Source organism: Pipistrellus hanaki, assembly GCF_964339955.1.
Source record: "Pipistrellus hanaki genome assembly, chromosome: 18".
NCBI classification, from domain to species: Eukaryota; Metazoa; Chordata; class Mammalia; order Chiroptera; family Vespertilionidae; genus Pipistrellus; species Pipistrellus hanaki.
In genome coordinates this window covers 29,305,892-29,327,478 of record NC_140520.1, presented here as the reverse complement: position 1 = coordinate 29,327,478, position 21,587 = coordinate 29,305,892, and the positions used below count along the sequence as shown (strand labels likewise).

The window sequence follows — 21,587 nt, the reverse complement described above, 5'->3', positions numbered from 1 at the left end:
GGACCCACGAGTCCCACAGGGGCGTCCGGTCATATCAGCCATCTTCCTCGCTCACCTGCAGTCACCCCTTCCCTTTCTATCAAGACATCCGGGTGTTTTGTAAGGCTGATGGCTTAAACTCACTTCCTGGTCATGTTAATGTCTGGGTGGACATGCCATTTTGGTGGTCTTTCTATTCAGACAGCAGTGGTTCGGTCTAGAGGCAACACCCCAGGATTTCTACCAGCCTGCAGAGGGTTTCTTGCTCATTTGGGATGCAATGCCTCCCTTTGGGCATAAAGAATGTTAAGCCAACCATTTACTACTTTCTATACAAGGAATAATTAAAAAGGGTCATTTTCATGTTGACCATAGAATTTTAATTTGGAAAACCTACTTCATCTGTATAAACCTCAGGTTCTTCATTTGTCAAACTACCTGCCCACCTTCCTGAGAGGATGACTGAAGAGCAAATGAAGTCATGCATGCAGGGGAGTCTGAAGTTACACAATGAGTTCCACAGTACAGGTCTTCAGGCCTGTCCAGGTGACAGCATGCCTAGCACCAGACGTGTGAAGGGGCTGGTGGTGTGCCTCTGTGTATCTTTTAGGAGAGACGAGGGCTCTTTCATTTATTTTTCTATTTTCATTATTGACAGAGACTAGGTAGAACACTTTGGGAAGAAGGTCACCTTAAACCAATGAAAAATTAGTCGGACAGAAAGTAGGAAGCCCTGAGTTCTAGCCTTTGCTCTACTGCAAAGTACCTCCACGTATCAACTTGGACCAGTGGCATCCTCGTGGGTTGCTGTTGAAGGTGGATGTTGAATTGATTATTTCTAAGATCGCATTCAGTTAAATAAATAAAAAGACTGTATGCTTCCTGAGGACGGGGGCTGTCAAAGGGCCCGTGGTCTCTACCCAGTGCCCATCCTGGGGCCGGGCCATGACGGGCCCTCCGAAATGCCCCTGTGGATTGCACAACTGGAATCGCATGGGCAAAGGCTGCAGAGTCCAGGCCAGCTAAGAGCCCCGACTCCTGTGACAGCTGCTTCTTCTGGGTCTGGAAAGGCATCCCAGAGGAGGAAGGAAATGACTGTTGTCGCGTAGAAAGCGTCAGGGAAAAACCTGCAACCTGTTCCCTTCAACCGCCTCCTCTCACCCTTCCCAGGAAATAGCTGGTTGATGCATCAGTGGTCAGCGGCCTCCGGTGCTTAAAATAACTGGGTTCGAAGCTAGGACATGTGCTTGCTAAACCAGGGTCTTCCTTCCATTCCCTCCCGAGAAACACAGAAACAGAGACTTGTGTTTTGGAGAGAATCGTGCTCCTTCTGTTGTTAGGAATGGTGGTGCTACGTGTGTGTGTGTGTGTGTGTGTGTGTGTGTGTACTCTTTAGGAAAGAGAACTAACTTTTAGGGTAAAGATAACCTTGAACTCTGGTAAGATGGATCCACCTCCATACCCCATGCCCTGCCCCAGCAGAGGGTTGAGCTTCTGAGGAAGGCAGGAAATGGAGCAGGGATATGCCAGAGCCAGCCCCTGAGGGTTGACGGCACATCTCTGCATTCAGTGACATCACACCGGTGGGCATGAAATCGGCTATGGTGGGAGCATTCACACCATGGACATTAGAAAATGCTTGTAGCCAAGGCTCCCACCACCACCTCCACCACCACCACCACTGCTGCCACCGCCTGCATAGAGCTGGTTGTTTAATATTTACCAGCACACCATGGGAGCCCAGGTGCAAAGTTCTTGTGCCTAGAAATGGAGTCTAGGAGCAGCTACTACCATTTACCTCTTCCACTTGTCTTTCTCATCCCCACCCTGCAGGCAGCAGGGGCCCTGGAAAACTCGTAAGATCTAGATCGTAGTCCTGCCTCTAAGACCAACTAGCCACATGACCTTGATGTGTCACATGCCCGCTCTGGGCCTCAGTTTTCTCATCTGTGAGGTGAAAGGAGTAGACCAGCTAATCATCAACTTTCCTTTCAACTCTGAAAGTCCCTTGTCAAGGTTTCGGTTTATTTCCCACTGTCTCCTGGGGCCGACGGAGCTGCAGAGTCTACACACAGCCACATCCAAGCCAGCTTCTGAGAGATGATGACAGAAGCAAAAGTCTGCTGGTGATTGTGGATTTCTCTACATCCCTCCTGACTCTGGAATCTCCGGACCGTGAGGAAAACGGTTTATTCTGAGTCTAAACCCCTGGGGATGGCTGACTTTTCTCTCTGCCTGTCCTCTAAACTGTCAGATCCTCCCAAACACCCGATGTGCCTTCACTTCTGCTCAAAGGGTGAGATCTTGGAGTGTGGCTTTGTTTAAAGCAGCGTGGCTAGACAGAAATAACTTGGACTTGTGGGTAGGCAGTTAGACATGAGCAGAGCAAGGAGGACAGCCAGGTACAGAAGGTCACCAGGGCAAAGAGCCCCAGGTGCCTCATAAAGGGCAAAACTGGGAAAACAAAGACCTGGCTCCCAGGGTAACCTTTGTCCCCTAGCATATCCCTGGTCATGTGATTTAGAGCCCCCATGACCTTCATATTGCTGGTCATGCATTTTTGATGATCCCCTGGCATATTTCTAGTCTATTGGGTTAGATCCCTTTAGAGGGGGAAGGGAGGGAGGCCAGAGAATAGCCCTTAAGCATTAAACCCCAAGACAAGGAGGCTCTGACCCACATCCAATATATCTAGCCTCAGTTGTGTTTCACCTCCAGGCCCAGAAAAGCAGCAAAGTCAGACAAGCCAGGTCATGGCTGACCTCAGGATCAGTCGCACTGACTAATGGCCCCCGGCTCTGACCCTGACCAATCAGTGGAGACCATGACCCTGAAAGGGCACACCTGGAAAGCTGGTGAATATCCTATTGGGACCCTCCGACAGGATAGTGCTCGAAACTGCTTATCTCGTCTCTGCTGCCCTCTGGCCTGGATCCGGAGCTCCCTTTCTCCTCCGCTCTTCCCTTCACCTGATTATGTTTCCCCGGTTTGCAATCTACCAGGCAAGCTTAATTCCCTTCCCTCTCCTCTGGCTTCCATTTCCACCTGCCTACCCAACACTCCAACTTGGTTTCCCAGGGTCCCCCAGGCCTTGCACAGACACCATCTGATCCTGTTATCTCTGACCGCCCGCCTCACCTTCTCCCGCTCTTTCTCCCGCATACTCTGATCCAGCTGCAGTGGCCTCCCTGCTGGTCCCCACACAAGCCAGGCATGCCCCCCGAACTTTGCCCTTGCTGTTCTCTCTCGGGAATGTTTGCCCCAGATCCCCACATGGCTCTCTTCCTTACCCTCCTCAGTCTTTGCGCAAAGGCCCCATTTGTCAATGAACCAACTCTTTCTGGGACCGCCTCTTCCCTTTCTCTGCTCCAGTTTTCTCTACAGCAATCACCACCATTTGACAGGCTACATATGTTATGTATTTATCTGTGTTGCCTCACTAATGAAAGTTCCATGAGGGTAGGGGGCTTTGCTGTGCGGGTTACCACTGAAGCCAGCAGTGCCTGGCTCTTGACATATATATTAGTTGACCCTTGAGCACATGCATTTTTTTTTCCCAATAAATACTATAAATGTATTTTCTCTTCGTTAGATTTTCCTAGTATTTCTTTTCTCCAGCTGACTTTATTTTAAGAATACAGTATCGCCGAAATCGGTTTGGCTCAGTGGATAGAGCATCGGCCTGCAGACTGAAGGGTCCCGGGTTCGATTCCAGTCAAGGGCATGTACCTTGGTTGCAGGCACATCCCCAGTAGGGGGTGTGCAGGAGGCAGCTGATCGATGTTTCTAACTTTTTATCCCTCTCTCTTCCTCTCTGTAAAAAAAAAAAAAAAAAAAAAAAAAAAAAAAAAAAAAAAAAGAATACAGTATCTAGTAATACAAAATAGAAGTATCGATCTACTGTTTATATTATGGGCAAGGCTTCCAGTCAACACTAGGCTACTAATTACGTTTTGGGAGAGTCAAATGTTGTCAGTGGATTTCTGTCCACACAGTGGGTCAGTGCCCCAACCCCACTGTTCAAGGGTCAACCATATTTGGAATCACTCAACGGACCAACACACGTGTGTCTGGTGTAGGTCAGATTCTGTGTGCTTGGTCACCACCGGATAACGTGAGCCTGGGTGTGCACAGAGCCCAGGTCGGGCAGTGGGAGCCGGAACCCCACCTCAGGGGCAGGGCCGGTGCGCGCCTCCTTACCGCCTTGGTGCACTGCACCTCCTTCCCCAGCAGCCAGTTGAGCTCCAGGTGGCCCTCACCCTGGTAGCAGGACTGCAGGCGCTCCTTGATCTGCAGGTTGACGGCGGGGATGGGGAAGGCACAGAGGGCGGAGTCGTCGGGCGGGTGGTGGTACTGCTTCTGCCCTTTGGAGAAGATGGCGAAGAGCACATCGTCCTGGCCGCTGATGTTGAAGGCCTGGGCCAGGGAGTCCCCGGGCTTGGCGAGGTAAGCCGCCTGCAGGAGGCGGTACTCCACCCCGGCCCGCGTGCAGCCGAAAGGCAGGGACACGTAGGAGTGGAACTTGGGGTCGTTCTTGCAGAGCCTCACGATGCGCGAGGTGTAGAACAGGTCCCCCGCCGAGTTGATGGCCACCCCCTCGGGGGTCTCGGGCTGCACCGTGAGGAAGTAGACGAAGCCCCCGCTGGCGAAGCCGTAGATGTAGAAGATGTCGAAGTGGGCGACCAGGGCAAGGGTGTCGGAGGGGATCTTGATGAGGGAGGACACGAAGTCGCTGTGCAGCTCGTAGTCGAGCATGGCGGAGGACTCGGGGTCGCGGGGCAGCTTCCTGCTGGACAGGGTGGGGAAGTAGTCCTGCTTGCCGTCCACGGCCGTGCCGATGAACAGCTTGCCGTCCTGCCCGTCGGAGCGCACGATCACCCCGTACATGGTCCCCGTCTTGTTGACGCTGGACAGGTAGTGCTCCTTCTTGTGGAACGGCTCAGCCAGGATGAAGAGGTCGTCCAGCCGCAGTAGCTTGCAGACGCCCTGGTAGAGGCTCCCGCAAGCCAGCAGCCGGTTCTCGGGGTAGTCGATGATGAGCAGCTTGTTGACGTTGTTGGTGAGGGTGAGCGCCTCGCTGCAGGGCTGCACGGTGAGGGGCGGGTAGCAGGACTTGTTGTCCTCCCGCGGCCCCGTCATGTGGGCCACCTGGATGGTCAGGTTGCCCGTCAGCTTGTAGACCCGGTTGATGGCGCCGACGTACACCGCCCCCGTCCCCCGGTGGACGGTCAGGTGGTTGAAGGTCCAGTCTCGGTTCTCGGAGTGGAAGGTGTTGAACTGAGGCATGCCGGCTGCCGGGCGGGCCAGCAGCACCCAGACCACCGAGAGCAAGACCACGGACCGGCTGTCGACGTCCGCCCGTGGCCAGGGCCTCCTCTGTTCCATGCTGAGTGGGGCAAGGACCCGGAGGCAGATCCTCTGAGCGCTCAGCCACGCCGCCGCCATCCCGGGCTGGCCCTCACATGGTTCTGGAAGGAAACACAAGGCAGGGAAAGAGGTCAGATGGGAAATGGGTCCCGAGAGGAGGGAATCGGATTGCCTGACCCGGAGTCCCGGCCCCAGCGAGCGCTGAGTCTCTTCCTTGCGTATTTCAGCGTTTCTATTTTTAACAGACGTTCTCCCTCCTGGGGTGGCTCAGGGAATCCTATTATCTATTTTTGGTCTCCAGCCCTTTACGCTGTAAATTCCTTTCTTTTACTTTACAAAACGTCTCTATTTCTGTCCTCTCAAGACAGCGTTTTTTATCTCTCCGAGAGGTTAAAAGACAGTTCGAGTTCACTGGGCTAGTGGATCCCGGGTGGGGACTAAAGCCAGTCTTCCCTCCCAGCAATCACGTCTGTCTTCTTGCTGTCAGGTGGAAATCTCCCGGTTTTAAGTGCTTGAGAGGCAGGCCCTCTCCTGGGCTTTCCTGGCCAACTACTTCCAGAGTGGGACATCCCAAATAAAATTCCTCCAGCCCCTCACGCAGCTGCTCCTCCTTACTTCCTCAAGCTCTGCCCTCCTCAGGGAAGGGCTCTGAATGACAGCACGTCCCACTGCCCGTCAGCCTTGGCCTCTCCAGAAACCTGTTACAACCTGTTAGACACGGGAGTGCCCTTTGGGAGCCTGAACAGCCCTGGGGAGACGGGGAGACACCCCCACCCATTCTTCTTTGAGACAGGGGGTGCCGGGCACTATCACTCCGTGAGGGGGTGCCAGGCCCTGGGGACATTGTTTCACCTTCTGCTTCCCTGCAGGCGGGCCTCCTCGCTACGGGGACTGGCCCTCCGAGCCCAGCTTCAGGGCCTGGCTGGGTTTGGGACATGTGAGAGGGGCAAGCGGGAGCAAGTTGAGGGTCAGTCTCATTGTAGCTACTGCGGAGGCCTCGTGACTATTTAAGGATCCATGAAGTCACCCCCGGGCCTAACCCTCAGAGACTGTCCCTTGCCCTGACTCCTGTGCTCCCTCCCCTCCCTCCAGACCCTCAGGCTTTTCCAGGGAAGTTGCCCCGGAGGGGCACAGTGGGGCTCCCGGGGTTTTGGGGGATGTCTGGGCCAGGGGAGCAGAGGAGCTCATGACCAGCATGGAGAGGGACAGCAGCAGAAGGAGGCCGAGAGCCGCGCCGTCCAGCAGGGACCTCTTTCCTCCCGCTGGTCAAATGGCCCAGCACCCTTCTCAGACAAGGGCAGCTGACTCCAGGCAGCCAGGCAACAGAAGGGAACACTCACACACACACACACACACACACACACACACACACCCATGCCGGCCAAGGATGGGGACCTGGCTCCCAGGCAGCTTAACAGGGTCCTGCCTCCTCCCAGCCTCGGGGCTGGCTGGGCTGGCTCAGACTCAGCACAGGCGCCACCTCAGGAATGTGCTCTGTATCTTTAGAAACTCTCCTTCTGCCCTTTGCACCCTGGGCCCGGGGCCTGACAGCCACCGCGGTGCCAGAGGGGCCACCTGACCACGCTCCTCCAACGGGCTCTCAGGGTGACTCATGAGGCCCGCGCTCCCCTGGAGGGAGGAAGGCCGAGGCGGCGTGAGGCCCGGGCTGACCTCGGGGACTCCAGCTTGGCCCTTCCGGCCCCACGCCCGCACCCACCGGGAAGACCTCCGACAGACAGCGCTGCTGCTTTCGGTTTGAAAACCGGGGGCTATTTTTAGTAATGTCCTGAGAACGTGAATTCTTCAAGAGGAGCTGCAAAGGGAAATAACAGAATCCTCACATCCCCCATTGGACGGGGCACTACAGGAGGCCAGAGGCTGTGCTGGGCAGGCCCCTGTCCCAGCTGGGGGAGGGCAGTGTGTCCCACCGGGAGCCCCGAGGAAAAAAATAATTGTCACCACATGGTGCTGGGGTTTTGCCTTTTAGAAAGTGCTCTCTCAGACACCCCAGCCCTGAGTCTGTGGACAGCACAGTCCTGCTTCCTCCACGACATATATGCACATTATGTTTAGCCTGACATACATTATTTAGCCTGACATACATGCACATTATATTTAGCCTGACATGCATGCACATTATTTAGCTCGACATACATGCACATTGTGTTTACCTGACACATGTGCACATTATTTAGCCTGACATACATGCATATTATATTCAGCCCGTGGCTACAGGAAGAAGGTCCTGGTAGCAGAGATGATGTCAGCCATCTCACCTCCCTTCCCAATATCCCAAGACATGGTTTGAATCGTGAGTGGCTTTGTTGGCAGGCAGAGTTTGGGAACACATTTGGGAAAGTGAGCAAGCCACGTCTCACCTCCCTTTCTGGGGGCGTGGGGGTCATTGCAGTACCGGCCTCTCTGGTTGTCATGAGAGCAAATGGGATAATGCAGGGGACCCTCTCAGCCTGCTGGCTGGCACTCCGTGATGCTCAGCCTCTGCTGGTTGTTACTGTTTTCACCGAAGCCTCCCCAGGAGACCGCACTTCAGGAATCCTGCCAGAGCTCCTGGCTTCCTTCTTTCGCTCCTATTCTTTCTCTCCACGGGAATGAACACGGTGGGCTGACCTTTGATCCCCAGCTTTCCCTGACCCAGGGAAGGGGTTCAGTCTGGGAAGCATGTGTCACAGGAAGGAGGACAGACCTGAGCTGAGTTTCTCTATCCTACTACTGCACAAGTCCCAACGCAGTCTCTCGGCCGCCTGCAGGGGCGCTGGCAGAGGTGCAGGATCCTGAGAGCTGAAATGGGAAAACTGGTCTGGTGGCTGGAAGGCATGCAGTCATGGGGGAAGAGGAAGAATGGGGGTCTCAGGAGCTTTTGATTCAAATCCTGCCTCTGTTGGCCATGTGTCATGTGGCTTTAGAATGGCCTCGCATCTCCCTGAGCCCATTTCTTGATTTTAAAACAAAGGGGGCTTGCGTGAGCCAATCTGTAAGATCCCTTCTTTCAGATGAAATCATACCTTGAGGCTTGCTTCCTTCAGCTTCTAGTCTGTGACTGAGAGAGCTGAGGAGGTCCTTCCCTCCGACCCGATAAAGCTGGTTAGGTCAGGAACTCTCAACAGACCCCCGCAGCTGGGCTGTCCCCCCGTCCCCCAGCGCCCCCCCCACTCCCAACGCCTCCTTCAGCATCCACTTTGAGACAGACCACTCTAGGTGACCAGCCAAGCGAAATCACCCCAGGGGGCTCAAGGTTCACCATGGTGTGGGAACAGCAGGCGCTGGCAGAGTGGAGTCAGAGGCAGCACAGTCTCCTGGGGGGAAGAGGGGACAGGGAAGGCGCCCGCCCTACCTCAAGAGTGTGGCTTTCACACGGACAACCGACTCCCACGGCAATTTGAGCACCTCTGTCTTTCCATGCCAAGGCGGAGGGAGCCAGGTCGCTGTTCCCAAGCAGGGCCCAGCTGGCAAGGACCAAGTCTCCTCTCCGCATTCAGAGAAAGGGGGACAGGCCCCCTCCGTGGTACCTCTGACGAGAAGCCGGGCTGTGTAAGGGTTAAATGCGTGAACGCTGAGCTGAGATTTTGGATAGCCGTGCAAGCTCGGTCCAGGTCCTTCGCCATTCTGAGATGCCACCTCACTCTCTGCATAAAAGGGGATCAGCACTAGCATCTGCCTCGTGGGGTTACTGTGGTGAAGTCAGTTCATACAGATAAAGCTCTTGGAACAATGCCTGGTAAATCGTAAGTGGTCACCATTCATTAGTCTTTATTAGCAGTAATTTATTTGTCAATATGTCTAGCTCTTCACCTCCATCGTTCTACACTCTGTCTCGATTGGGTACAAGCCAGGGAGCACCTGCCCATGACCTTGGTTCACCTATTGTCTTCTCCTAACTCCGGGCTTCTGCTAATGTCAGCCTCAGGAGTTTCCGCTCAGCGGTGCCTCCTTTCCCCCATCGCTTTCTCTTCTCTCTGTCTAGCTTGTGAAGCCACTTTGTCACATGCATTCTCAAGAGCCAGAGCCTGCCTCTCCCTCACCCCAAGTCTCACACCAGGACACGCGGTGCTGGGACGCTTGCCTTCCCAGCGGGGCCTCCGGGGACATCTTACTCTGAGCCCTCCCCGTGCCAAGCAGAGGCCACGGCTGCCTCTGTGGGAAGCAGTGTCACTGAATATTTTATTTGGGGGGGCCCGAGGACACCATCTCCGCGATCAGGACTCGGGAGGCAGGTGTGGGTGACAGCCAGAGGAGGCATCGAATACCGCCCCCACCAGCTGCTGAGGGCATCGGCGGCTAAGCAGAGAGGACGTGGCCAGCAGGCATTTCCAGTTCAGCTCAGCGCAGGGCTCTCTCCGCCCGCCGGCCCGCTCCGGGGCCTTTCTCAGGCGATCCGGGCACACGTGCTTTCACTTGTCCCGTTCTTATTGCCAAAGGCACCGCCACCAGGAAGAGGCGTTAGAGCCGGGCTTGGACCCCTCTGTAGCCCCACCACCTCCATTCCGTCATGGCCGTCCCCTCCCCCTTTTATTACCCCCACTGTCCTGGCTAGGATCCATTTCCTAAGGGCAATCACAAATGCCTATTATCATCACTGCCCTACCCAGTGGCTCACACCGCCAGCATCCCCAGGAGCCAGAGGGTAAAGAGGAAGACTGTCCATCCCCTCCCCCATGTCCTTTCCAATCAGCAGCACCTTTTAAGCAGCCACTCGGGGCCAGGGCTGAAGGGCATTATAATCACTCCCAATCCATGACTTATTTTTAGATGAAGAAACGAAAACCTTCGGAAAGGAAAAGGAAATTACTGTCCTGAGTCCGTCAGGGGCAGGCTGCCATCAGAACTCTGCAAAGAGTCTAGCGCTGCCTCCGCCGTGGGGCGAAAGGGTCCTGAGAGTCAGTTACGTTCTGCCTGGAGGCTGCCCTGTTTTGGGGAAGGAAGGTGCCATGAATGATGATGGCCAGGGATGGGAGCTCTCAGAGGGCACTTCCCCCTCTGTGCTGGGAGAAGGACTTCCTGGGACGTACTCTAGGCCCAGGGCGTCATCGGCCACAGGAAGGGAACGTACGCTGTGACCTGGGGGCTGCAGGGGCCGGGGCCACACCCCTCCGGGTTAGAGACAGCCAGGCAGGCAGGCCGGATGGACCCTAAGCACAGGAAGCCTCTTCTCCCCGGAGGCAGAGCTGCAGCAGAAGGGACTCAAGGCAGATCTTCAGGGGACAGCCTCTCTGGAGAGGGTCCCGGGGGGGCAAAGTGCCAAGGAGATGATGGAATTTTCTGACGGGCCCTGACAGCTGTCTAGGGACTTCAGAAGTCTTCTTCTGCTGCTTTAAGAGGTCTAAGAGGATAGCATGTCTCCATGTGAGATCAGAGGGCCCCCCCCCCCAGCTTGTCCCCTGTGGGCGGCATGACCCCAAAGGGCCCGACATAATGTCGTCGGCGTGGTCGTACATGCAAACATCCCAGGCGTCGCTGTGTGACACCGACCTTGGAGGTAGTCCAGGCACGTTGGTGGCACAAGGTGAGCGAGAGGGCGCAGGCAGAGGCCCCGGGGAATGCCGGCAGCCGAAAGGCCTCAATTAAAGTGAGCGGCGTTATCTGGTATTTAAATAATTATTAGACTGAAGGAATAATCATGGGTTTGAGCTGATTTTTCCCCCCCACTGTCACCCTGATGGCGCCTATAATATTATTATTCAAATGGCCATGATTCTCACCGAGGAGAGACCACGAGAGAGAGGAGAGAGAGTAGGGGGAGAGGGGTGGGAGTGGGGAGGGGGAGAGAGAGACTCATTTAATCTCCATGTGACAGGGCTGCAGGAGGTACGATTAGTCTTTTTCTTATTTCAGCTGTCACTCAGGCACAGACACCAAGATGGTTATTAGCGTATTTTATGCACACGATTTAAAGGAAAAGGGGGGTGGGGGGTGGGGAGAGGGAGAATTTTTTACAGAAAAATAATGGGACCAAAGGAACAATTTAGATTTCACTGCTATACCAGCTGCGTTTGCTTCATTAATCGAATGTCATTCCCCCTGCCTCCCCCCCACCCCATACTCTGTGCTGTTATGTGAAGCTAAGTGGCTCTACCTCGCCCAGGAGTGAGCAGCGAGAAGGAAGGCGAGGGAGATGGGGTGGGGAGAACGGGCCTCGGCCTCCATGCCCTCCTGGCATCCTTCCCAGAGTGGGGGACCCCGATGACACTGTGGCACCCCAGTGTGTGTCAACACAACTTCTGGCGACTGTGATTATCCAGCTGCCTCCTCTCACCACACGGAGAGAAATCCCCTGATTGTCTTTATACGCGATCCTCTTTATGGGTGGATAAGCCAGATCTGATCCCCAGTAACTGAGGAGTCAGAGGGAGAAGGTGGGCCTGACAGTCCGGCTCAGCAGTGGGGCAGTGACTGCGTGTGGTTCTCTGCTCAGGCAACAGGCCCTGGACCCATGGGAGCCCATGGCCGCATTGGACTTGACCTCTTAGCTGGCAGGATGGGCAGACGTGGGGTGATGGGCAGGGGCTGGGCGCTGGCAAGAAAGGCAGATGGCGGGTGTGACGGGTTGAACTGTGTGTCTCTCTCCCCCGCCCCCTTATGCATATGGGGAAGTCAGTGCCTCAGAACGGGACTGCATTTGGAAATGGTTTTTAAAGAGGAAATGGAGTTAAAGTGAGGTCAGGGGGTGGGCCGTAAGGCCAAAGGCTGCTGTCCTCATAAAAAAGGGAATGTGGACAGAGCCGGAGACAGACCGCCCCGGAGGGAAGGGACGTGAGGAGACACGCGGGGAAGGGGGCACCTACAAACCAAGGCCAGAGGCCGGGCCATCCTTCCTTCCCAGACCTCAGGAGGAGCCACCCTGCTGAGACCTGAACTCCTTGCCTGCAAAAACGGGAGACGATACCGCCTGCGATGGAAGCCCGCTCCTGTGGTACGGTGTTAAGCGGCCCCAGCAGACGGAGAGCAGGGAGGGGTAAGTGCCCGCCATCCTGGCTCCCAGATTGTTCTTTTCGAGAAAAGGTGGGTGTTCGGGCAGGGTCTGAATCCATGTGCTCATGCCCAGGGGTCTTGCTATCTTCGTGAGGACCAGGATGGCACATCCGGCTGCCTCTTTCCCCAGAGAGCCCGCTTGCTTTGCCTCTCCCGCTTTATCCCCTTGAGTCAGAGCTGGGCTCTCCCTGCAGAGGGTTCTCGCCCTTTGGCCTCCCCTGCCCTGCTCTTCAGTTCCTGCCCGGACCAGTCAGTGTGTCCCTTCCCAGACCCCAAGAATCTCATGGGATACTGTGTGACTTCCAGGGACCTATGGCCCTCCTACCCCACCCACCCCAGCTCTGCCTGTGCCTGTCCCCCCCAGGGCTTTTTCATGCTGGGGAGGGTTTTCTGTTATGTATCCCCCCCACACACACACCCAGGTCTCCCTGCGGGCTCCGTGGAGCCCTGGAAACCGCATGGGCTCTCGCAGGGCCTTAGCAAAACACGCGGTGTTTGTCCTCTGCTCTCTCGGCCTGTCAAAGTTTGCAGTTGTCCCCCTGAATGATGAAGGGCTCCAAAGACACTCACTCGAGGGATGGCGCAGGGGAGGGGACACGGGCCGGACTGGCTTTGCAAAGTCATTACCCCGGGGCCCCGGGCGCAGGGAGATGCACGCCTGACCCCGCAGACCTGCCCCATATGTCATGGGCCTGTCAGAAATCTCCCAGAATTCCCTTTATTATCTAAAGGTCGCCCCCCGGGCAGCGCTGAGAGCGCCCAGGGTATAAACTAAACTACAGGAGCAATCAATTTCAAGCAGCTGCCTTCCCCCCATCCTGCCCCTCCCCCTACCATGGCTCTGCTCCTTTCAACGCCCCTGGGGCCAGGATGGCCAGCAAGGAGGGCCTGCCCATGGCCACCACCTCATCCCCGGGAAGGAAGGGGGAGAAGTTCTGCAGGTGAGCAGGGCGCTGAGGCTAGGAGCAGTGGGCCCTCGGAGCAATCCTGCTCTGGGCATGGCGAGCTCAGAAAGGTCACCCCGCTGCTCCCCCGACTCCACACCAGACCCTGCTTAAGCCCTCCTGGTAGGAGGGCCGTCTGGTAGGCATTATGGGATTAGAGAGCGGGGGAAAGAATGCTCAGGCTCCTTCCAAACGCAGGCCGAAGAATAAAAGTGGGGGTATGGCTGAAACCGGTTTGGCTCAGTGGATAGAGCGTTGGTCTGCGGACTGAAGGGTCCCAGGTTCGATTCCGGTCAAGGGCATGTACCTTGGTTGCGGGCACATCTCCGATAGGGGATGTGCAGGAGGCAGCTGGTCGATGTTTCTCTCTCATTGATGTTTCTAGCTCTCTAACCCTCTCCTTTCCTCTCTGTAAAAAATCAATAAAATATATTTAAATAAAAATAAAAAATAAAAGTGGGGGTATGTGGCTCATGGCAAGTCCACATTCACGGAAAAAGACCTGGGACCCTGATGGCATGGGCAGCAACATCATAGCAGCTCCCATGAAAAATAATCAATGTCATTCCTGACGGCCTGCTGCATGGCGCCCTGAGCCAGGTTCGTTGCCTGAGCGAGGGGACGTGTTGCATTAGTCTCGCCAGAAGGGTGTGATTCTCCCGTTTCACAGATGGAAAAACAGGATCTTGGGGAGGTGGAGGACCGCGCTGGGACCATCCCGCGGGGACACAGAACTTTCTGGAGCCTCGCTATCCCCAGGAGTCCACATTGCCTCGAGAGTCAGCATTTCTTTCGCAACCAAACCCTCTTATCTCTGGTCTGGAAACACTCACTCGGATGTTAAGTAAGACTTGGCAAGCACCTTCTTTTAAAGGTCAACACTGGAGGCCCCCACTTCGGTAGTGGCGCAGGGCTGGGGGTGGGGGTTTGGGGGTTGAGTCACGTGCCAGCCAGTGGAACCCGGGGCTGTCTCCAGGCGAGAGGGGTGCCGGCTGGCTGTCACCTGTCGGAGACGCTCCCGTGACCTTTCCCAGGAGCCCGGAGATGCGTTTCCTGCCTCCTCTCTGTCCACTGCGGAGTGGGGAGTTGGGGGGAAGACATGGCAGCAGAGCAGGCCACAGGGTAGAAAGTGCCCAACGAAATCGTTAAATAAATTACAGTGACTCCACATAATGGCGTATTATGCTGCCATTAACCACTGTAATGTTTTCGGAGAATAATGACACGGCTCCGGTCCGCAGCGGCGGGAGGCGGAGGGAGGAAAATAAGGGGGTAGGAACAACTCAAACAGAACGCCAGGCATTCCTCCCGGCTCCCAGGCCGTGGGCTGGCCCCCAACTCACTCCCTGTCCCCAGAGTCTCCCCGTCTTCCTCCTCTTGAAGAAAATGCAATGGCCTCCGGGGGTCCCTGGAGGAGAGGGCTTCCTGCTTCTCTTACGGATCCTCCCAGCCCGCTGCTTCCAGGGGCTCCGTGGCGGACCCCGAGGCCATCTGGGGACCCTCCTGCTGCTTCAGCCTCAGTCAGGGAAAGCAGCCATTAGTACTGTCCACTTCCACAAGTCAGGGGGTCCCCGGAGTTCAAAAGAGTGGGCCTCCTGACCAGCAAGTCTGGTGTGGCCTCCCTGAAAACGCACGGAAGACTATCCCAGGGACGAGGGGCTGGGCATGCCGCTGGAGAGAGCCCTGGGCAGCTGTAGATACCCTGCCCGCTGTGCTTCGTTTCTCGTGCCTCGGACTCCTTGTCTGCGGCCAGAGTGTGATATCCCCCCGTGGAAGCACCTTCTAGTGCCAGGTAGACTCAAAGCCAGTCTCCTAGGCACTCAAGTTCATGACCTTCCCAAGCTGGCTCTTCTGTCTTTCCCTGCCTCTCTTCCCAGCTCTCCCAGAGACTCCACTCCCAACACACTGGCTCATGTGTCCAGTCCCCAGAGCACTGGGTACAGTTCCACCTGCGAGGTCCCCCCTCCTGCGAGGTCCCCACCCCTGTCTCCACTTTCAGCTTTGCCTGTCCAAACCCCATCCATCCCTCAAAGCCTCCTGAAGACTCTTAGGCCCCCTATCACCCAAGCTCTCCCCCGAAGTCCATCAGAAACGGCTGTTTCTAGCACACACGGCATCGCAGTGTTGGCTCTTGCAGGCTATGGGACCAGGTCCCATCTCCCCATTGAACTGGAGGCTCAGAGAGGGCAGGAACCATACCTCACGCTCCTCAGCACCCCGCGCTGGGCTAGCCTAGGGCCTTTCCCTCAGTCTGAACCCAGGGGAGCAGAGGAGAAGGGAGACGGGGCTATCCGGTGCCTTTTCTCACTGCTGGCCTGACCCGAGACCCAGCTGGAACTCCCACACTCAGCTCAGCGATTTGTCATAACTGCTCTTTGGTGGAAGGGAAGAAGGCAGTGAACCGTTTGAGAAGGATTCTGCCAATTGTTCCTCTTGAAGCCACAGGGTGGAGAGCAGTGTCCCTGGCTAGGTGGGGGAGGTGGGGAGAAGGATGGAGAAGAACAGGAAGACACCAGTCATTTGAAAAAATGCCCAGCGCAGGCAGGGCTTGGCCAGAGAGCCCTGAAGCCACAGATCATACAATCTCATAGGTCACATGGAAGTATGTGATACAAATCGGTCAACCGACAGCAGGACATGGTCAGGAGCAGAGAGGGGTGGGTGAGATGCCCCAGGAAGTTCTCAGAACAGGACTCAGTGACAAGGCCTGGCTCCCCGCGCTGGCTTCGGAGACAGACCCGGGCTCCGGTCTTGCTCTATCACTTCCATTTGATGACCTTGAACCTGTTAGTTCACCTTTGGGAGCCTCAGTTTCCCTCAGCTACAGAAGGACACCGCGCAGGGCTGTGATAAAAATCACCAAGAGGACGGATGTGAATGTGTTTTTGGTAAACCCTGCAGGTCTGGATCAACACCGCGGACTTGCATTGAAACATTGTTCAAGGGCACCATCTCCTTGGCGATGGCGGCTATCCCCTAGGATGGCAACCGAGGCTGCCGAGGACTCCGTCTCAGCCGGGCGAGGGGTGCTTCCTGTGCCGGGGAATGTGGTCGCCCAGTTCCTGGCTCCCAGGGATGCTGAGAAGGAACTGGGTGCTGCTGGTCCCTAGCAGCCATTCTCCCCAGTCCCTATGGCCCCACACTGTCCAGGTCACCCCACTTATACTGCTCTTGTGATTCATCCAGGGATCCTCAGCTGGAGAGAGGAAGGAGAGGAGGAGAGAGGAAGGCCTTTCTCGTGGAGGAGGAGATGCTGGAGCTCCGCATCCTCTGGGCTCTGCCCACCCTGGGTCCGGCCAGCCTGTGGGCTGAGCGTCCCCTCCCTTATCTTCCCCTGCCTCTCCTCCTCTCCAGTGCTTTTCTGAACCGACAGCCGAGCCTTCAAATCAAAAGCTAACTCCTTCTTTATGAGGGAGCTTTTTTAAGCAGACTGTGTCCCCGCCCTGCACCGCCCCGCCTTCGGTGTCTATTATTTCTCTCTCTGTCTGAAACTCTGAGCGCTTGCAGAAAAGACCCTGAGCCGCCTTCAGCAGCCTCTCTGAAGTGACAGGGGAGCTCACAGCCACACACACACACACATCGCAGCGGGGCAGGTGCCGTGGGGCCGGATAAAAGCGCCCATGGAGGTGGCTGGGCGGCTGGCATCCCAGACAGAGGGGCAGCGCTCTGTCCTCCTGGGAGCTGGGCCGTGCCAAGAGGCACGCACACTTGCCTAGGGGCCCCTCCGCACCAGAAGTGGCATGGGCCCCAGGTGAGCGTGCAGAGCCACAGAGACTTTTGATGTCTGGGACCCAGGCCCTGCAGCCGAGGGAAAGTGAAGGGAGCAATTACTGGAGCCTGACACGGGAAGAATGTGCTGGAGGGAATGCGGGGGGAGACAGGCGGGTGGCCAGGGCAGCGGGCACCTGGGGCAGAGAGATGAAAAGATCTCCCCGAGTGGGAATCTGGCCTCCATGATGAATGGGCTGTGAGAGAGGAGTCTGGGAAGGGGTAAACAGCCAGGAGGGACGCGGGAGGGAGGGAGGAAGGGAGGGCTGAGGAGAAAGAATGCTGAGGTCAAAGAGCAACTCCAATGCTCCTGGAATGATTGAATCAAGATCCAGCACGTTGCACGCCCAGAGGGGTGGGTGCTGATGTGCACGCAGACACGGGGCCCTGCCCCCCACCTCGGCCCCCACCCCTGCCGAGGGGTGAGCAAGTCAGCTCTCCTCCCAGACACATGCAGTGCCCCCTGCAAACCCTCCCCCCCTACCCCCATAGCTAGTTCTGAGGCCCCCAGGGAGCCCCCTGTAACATACACCAGCATCTGTGCCGTGACCGCGTTTCACTGTTGGCTGCAAATGTCATGTATGTGTCCCCAAGAATGTCATGTATGTGTCCCCCCCCACACACACACACCCAAGCCAGGGAGGGACAGAGAGCGTCAGCATCACTTTTCGCAGGCGGGATGTCTCGGGTGTCTGAGAGGTGGAGTATTTTGGCAAAGGTACCAGGTGTGGAGCCAGGACCTGGACGTAGGCTCCTGGAGTTCAGCGTGTCACCCTCCTTCTCCGCCGCCTGGAGCTGTGGGTGCCACCACCCGACACCTCCAAGGAGAGAGAAATCGCTCACTCCAGCCACCGCTCTCTGCTCCAGTCAGGCAAGGCTCTGCCCCAGCTCAGCACAGAGGCTTGGGGGGGGGGGGGGGGAGTGAGGAGCTCTGATCAGAGTTCTTGGGGACCCCCGGTGAAAGAGGAAAAGGCCATCTGGCTCCTACTCAGACCTGACTGGTGGGAAAGAGGGGTGGGAAGGAGGGCTGGGAAGGGCTGAGGACTGGAGTGGGACCAAGGGGTGCTCAGGAGGTGGCAGATGCAAAGATTCCAGAAGTAGGGAGAGAGGCTGGGGTGACACCATCCCCTTCCTGTCCGTGGGGCTGCCCACCACCCCGCTAACGACGGTGGCACTTCCACAACCCCTGCGGCCGGCCCAGCATGCAGGCAGCTTCAACTTGCCACCTCTCCCACACCCCCTACTCACATCCTCCCTGCCGCCCTGGCCCTGCCGCTCTTCAATTTCCAACCCCTGGCAGATCACTGATTAATTCAGGGCTGTTTAATAACCCTTCCATTCCGATGAAACAAGCTGTCTTGTTTTCTTTATTTTTAACACCGACTTGCGTTTCTTTGCTAAGCATCTTACTGTCATTTAAATTTCTCTGTCTCCAACCAAGCTGATAATAGACTGGAGCGAGCAGCTGCTCTCCTCCCGCTTATGACAATGATTAGAAGTTAGAGCTGCGCCGAGCACTGACCGGTCTCGGTTCAGAGGGGGCTGCCCCTGCTTGTAAGAGGGAGTGCTCCTTCTAACGCGATTAGGGGGAATCTGGCTCCCGGGGAGACCGGGGCTTTCCCGGGCCTCGTGGGGGTGACGGTGTGAGAACCGGCTGTGTTTGCCATGGCATTAAGGCCGGCAGCTGCGGGCCTGACGCTCCACTTCACTTCGCAACTTTGTCTTCCTCGAATTCACTGAGCAGCAAACAGGGAGACTCAAGGTTAGAGGACTTGGCGGCCGGTGGCGTCTCAGCCACCAGCTATTATACCTTTCTGCTCCACACGGGAATCCCTTTTCTTAAAATAAATAAAATAAAATAGATTTTTATTGATTTCAGAGAGGAAGAGGGAGATAGAAACATCAATGATGAGACAGAATCACTGTCACTGATTGGCTGCCTCCTGCACGCCCCCTACTGGGGATGGAGCCCACAACCCGGGCATGTGCCCTGATTGGGAATCGAACTGAGACACCTTCAGGCTCATAGGTTGATGCTCAACCACTGAACCACCCGGGCCGGGCAGGAATCCCTTCTTCAGACCTGGTCCTTGGCTCCCAGCCTCTGCCTGACTTCTCCAAATGATGGGGCTCCCTCCCTCCCCAGACGCCCATCTCCTCGGTCCTGCAGCACTTACGTCGAACGTGGGCAATAGTATTGTGTGCACACCCTTCCTTCCTTGGCACATTGCACGGTCCTCAAGAGCCGGCACAGACAGCCAACAAACATTTGCCCAACCACATGGAATTAGGTGCAGTCTCCTCACAAGTCCCCGGCCCTCCCTCCTGCTGGACAGGCTCCTGGGGAAGCTGCTGGTGTTCCTCTACCTGGACAGCTGTGCCACCCTCCCTGTCCTCGGCCAGAAACACCTGCGTCCTCAGCAGCCGGGTCCTTTCTCTCCCCTCAGGCCCCGGGGACAGCACCACTGGAGAAAAGCTGGGCTAAGGAAACTGGGGTGCCGGGTGGAAGCCAGTCAGGCGGCCCGGACCGGGCCCTCTGGAGCCCAGCTCTCCCCCATCCCCTCTGGGTTGGGCCTGGCTGCCTGAGGATGCGCCCGTGGATGTGAGGTGCACAAAACCTGGCTGGCCCAAGGCGCTGAGATGGGAGGTGGAGGGTGGGAGGGGTGCTCCCAGCTGGCACTCTGCAGGCAGCTGCTGGGGTCATTGTCTCACCCTCTCCCCGAGTGAATGCTGAGCCTAGAGGCCAGAACACAAACAGTGCCCACAGGGCCTCTTGCGAAGGGAGGGGTGGCTCCGCCTTGCCAGAACCATTGGCTGTGCAAACAGCAAGGCCGGCTGTGCCTGGGGGGAAGCTGGTGGGGCTACTGAAGAGGAGGGACCCTTCCTACACCATCCAGCCCAGAGTGGGAGGCAGTCAGCGGTGGGCAGTCCAGTCGGTGTGTCCTAAGGGTCAGCGGACTGGCAGTGAAGGCGAGGGGACAGCTCCATGGGATCGCCACTGTGAGGGGCCTACCTCTTCTGGGCATGAGGTGGGGGAAGGAGAGACTGGAAGAGAAGGTGGCTCAGTGGGCAGATCCAGAGGGTGTGTTGGGCTAGGCTGGGGCCAGCAAACTTCCTAGAGATAAGACAGAGACTGGCCATGCCTCCCTCCCACCCCACCCCCATGTGGAGTTGGGTTTCACATCTATTGTGTGGGCCTGGGTAAAAGCCACTAGAGAAATACTCAGAAACGTTTCCCCCCAGTATTCTACATAGAACGCCTAATTCCTTTGTAGCTCAATGTGTTTTTTAAAATAATACGTTAGAAAAGAAAATAGAGGCACCTTGCCACACTCATTTCCCACAGCTGGCTCTTGGGCGGTGCTCTGACTGCATAGACTCGCTCCTCTGTGAGCCACCTCCCCACGCTCTGCACTTCCAACAAGAGACAGGCTCTTGGGCACCAGCTGGGAGGGCCGCGGGCAGCTCCTTGGGCTAGAATACAGCCGAGCTGCCCCCCAGACCTCCTGCTGTGATCTGACCAATGACAGGAGCTGGCTGAGGATCTCATCCCGGTGCCCCAGGGTCCTGCTGGGTGCTGGGACGCTGAGCCTGCTTATGTCTTTTATGCCCCCTGCATGCCCCCTGCATGCCCATACTCCAAGGAGCTCTGTCTGCCGAAAGACGTAAGCCTACTGCAGGCAGGCAGAGGCCCGTGGGAGCTGCCCCGTGCCCTGCCGTGGAGGTTGACTCCTAGGAAAAATGCCACCTTACCAATTCTATGCCAGTCTTGTTCACCCCCCTCCTAGACCTGAGGGCACCAGGAGCCAGGTGGAAGGATAGCAAATTCAGAATTCAAATTTTAGTCCCACCAGTTAAATGCTAACCATGAGCCCTGGTCAGCTGGCTCCGTTGGTTGGAGTGTCGTCCCTTACACTCCACAAAAAGACTGTGGGTTTGATCCCCAGTCGGGCCACGTACTGAAGGCTACTGATCGATGTTTCTCTCGCCCTCTCTCTCTCTCTCTCTAGAAATCAATAATGACATATCCTCAGGAGTGGATCTAAAAACTAATGCCAGCCAGGAGCCAGGCACCAGTGGCCTCCCGCTCTGTTTCCCATCTCTACTGAGTCTTCAGCCTTTTATCTATTTTTAAATATAAAAACCTTTAGCACACAGATCTTCTTTAAATAAAATCTCTTTTCCCCCCTCAGAACGTCCCAAACACATTCAGAGATTCAGAGAAAGAGAAGAACTTGTCCCTCGCTTGGCTTCGATCCTGCTCTCAGTTTTGGGATAATTGTACATGTTTGCAGCAATTGTCCTTTTTCCCAATCCCCTCACCACCTTGCTCTGCCTGGCTCCCGACACAGAGGCCACTGGGGAGACCTGAGAAGCAGCCACCGCCACCAGGCGAACGGAGAAGCTACGGTGCTGGGGACAAGGCAGGGGCCAGCTCTTCCAGGGCAGCTTGTGGCTCTGTCCCCTCGCCCTCTGCCCTCCCTCCGGGGACCAGGGAGCAAATGGTGGGGAGGTGAGAAATCTCTCAGGAAGGGGGAGGAG

The 21,587-nt window shown here is 56.4% G+C and overlaps 1 protein-coding gene across 1 annotated transcript in view; it reads right to left on the bottom strand.

Moving 5' to 3' along the window:
- The window catches only part of PLXNA2 (plexin A2), a 211,183-nt gene that overhangs the window by 181,021 nt on the left and 8,575 nt on the right, over window positions 1-21,587 (bottom strand). Inside the window, exon 2 of the mRNA XM_084865273.1 lies at window positions 4,180-5,447. Coding sequence (XP_084721399.1) covers window positions 4,180-5,424 — 1,245 coding nt within the window. The 5' untranslated portion in view covers window positions 5,425-5,447. The remainder of the gene's footprint in view (window positions 1-4,179; window positions 5,448-21,587) is intronic.